At 32.2% G+C, this 1,515-nt stretch overlaps 1 protein-coding gene across 4 annotated transcripts in view; it reads right to left on the bottom strand.

The window, feature by feature from the left end:
- Positions 1-1,515, bottom strand: part of LOC116851909 (glutamyl aminopeptidase-like) — an 11,049-nt gene that overhangs the window by 5,754 nt on the left and 3,780 nt on the right. For all 4 annotated transcript variants that reach the window (XM_032831830.1, XM_032831828.1, XM_032831831.1 and 1 more), the window contains one exon: positions 177-632. In XM_032831830.1, the coding sequence (XP_032687721.1) occupies positions 177-632 (456 nt within the window). The remainder of the gene's footprint in view (positions 1-176; positions 633-1,515) is intronic.

The following is a 1,515-nucleotide window of genomic DNA, read 5'->3' as shown; positions in this document are numbered from 1 at the left end:
GCGTTTTGAGGATATACAAAAACAAATAATGAATTCGAGAAATTTCGATCACGCAGGGAGAAGGACGATTCGTACGCTACGTGAAATAAACACTAAGGCGATTACACTACCCTTCTCGTCTTTCTTGCATATACACGTCTTATATAATAATATATGCAATGCTTTGTCTTGCATACCTGTAAACAATTAGTCCAAGTCGTCCCGCGGACTTCATCGGGCAAGTTGTTAGTACGATATGGTCAATTTGACTTATGACTTCAGACAAATTGATGTTTATGACCCATTTAAAATGTAAGGTAGCATGAAATGCTATTATGTGCGCGTGTTCGAGTACTACCATATCATTCGATTCTTGCCACAGATAGTTTATGTCATATTGTCTGATATTTGTTACCAAATCTCTTATAAACAGAAATCCGATGGAATGAATAGAAGTTTGATATATGTCTGAGAAAAGCGTCTTTCGCGCATCTTCTTCATCATATGAATATTGTGTAGGTATATTCATAAAAATGTTATATGATTTGTCATATACTACTGTTATATATAAGTATTCTTTTATTGACCCTTTGTCCCAGCTTGGAAACAGTCTTCGTATTGCATTTGACGAATATAAGTTCGTGACCATCCACCTATCGCATTTGAAGAAGTAATCTTAGATGAGGAAAGATTTTCAGCCGTGTTGTAACCTACATACATGACTGATTGATATTGATGACTACTTTCATAAAGGTAGCATAGAAACGATGTATTATATTAACAATATGTGTCACCACATCTTATATTATATAAACTTTATTCAAAGATTTCAGCACATCATATACTCTGCTGAAAAATATTTTTTGTAATAATCCTAGTAGAAATTTCACGCAGTTTGTAAGCAGTTACTGAATAATTATATTAACGTTTGCTCAGTAACTGACGAATAAAACTGTTGGGATCCCAATCAAAATGTTACTGTGCACAAAATGCACAATATCTGAACTCATTTATTGACCGAGAACTGAGCAATAATTGGACAAAGAAACTATTCAGTCGATTAATAAGCAAATTTATTATAGACAGTTATCATAAAATGGACAGTTTATTACTCATAAAATGGACAGTTTTGTAGTAATAATGGATATTGTGTGCATGCTTGCTTATTGTACAATTTTAATTTTTAATAAAAGTCAGTGGAATCGTAGACATAAAGAATGTCTGATTTTTTGTAACAAGTTTCAAAATATAACTGAATAGTCCAATATAAGAAACGTATTTCTTAGATACTATACTTTCATTGGATAATTTTTAGGTTACTTTGCCAACAAAAAGTCGGACAACCTTTATGTCCACAATTGTACAGGAAATCTAAGGTGCTTTCTAAGATAGTCTAATATGTTTTTGTTGCAATACAATTCCATATCATTAATATATAGCCTATTTGTCGTTTGCTCATTTTCAACTCTAATCTTACTTGTCACTTCTGCTATAGCGTGTTGTTTTGTTAAATTCCAGATTTCCTCTAACTTCCTT

Source organism: Odontomachus brunneus, unplaced genomic scaffold (genome assembly GCF_010583005.1).
Source record: "Odontomachus brunneus isolate Ranch 3 - 2012 unplaced genomic scaffold, Obru_v1 Obru_scaffold_196, whole genome shotgun sequence".
Classification (NCBI taxonomy): Eukaryota; Metazoa; Arthropoda; class Insecta; order Hymenoptera; family Formicidae; genus Odontomachus; species Odontomachus brunneus.
This window is presented reverse-complemented; position numbering and strand designations above follow the sequence as displayed.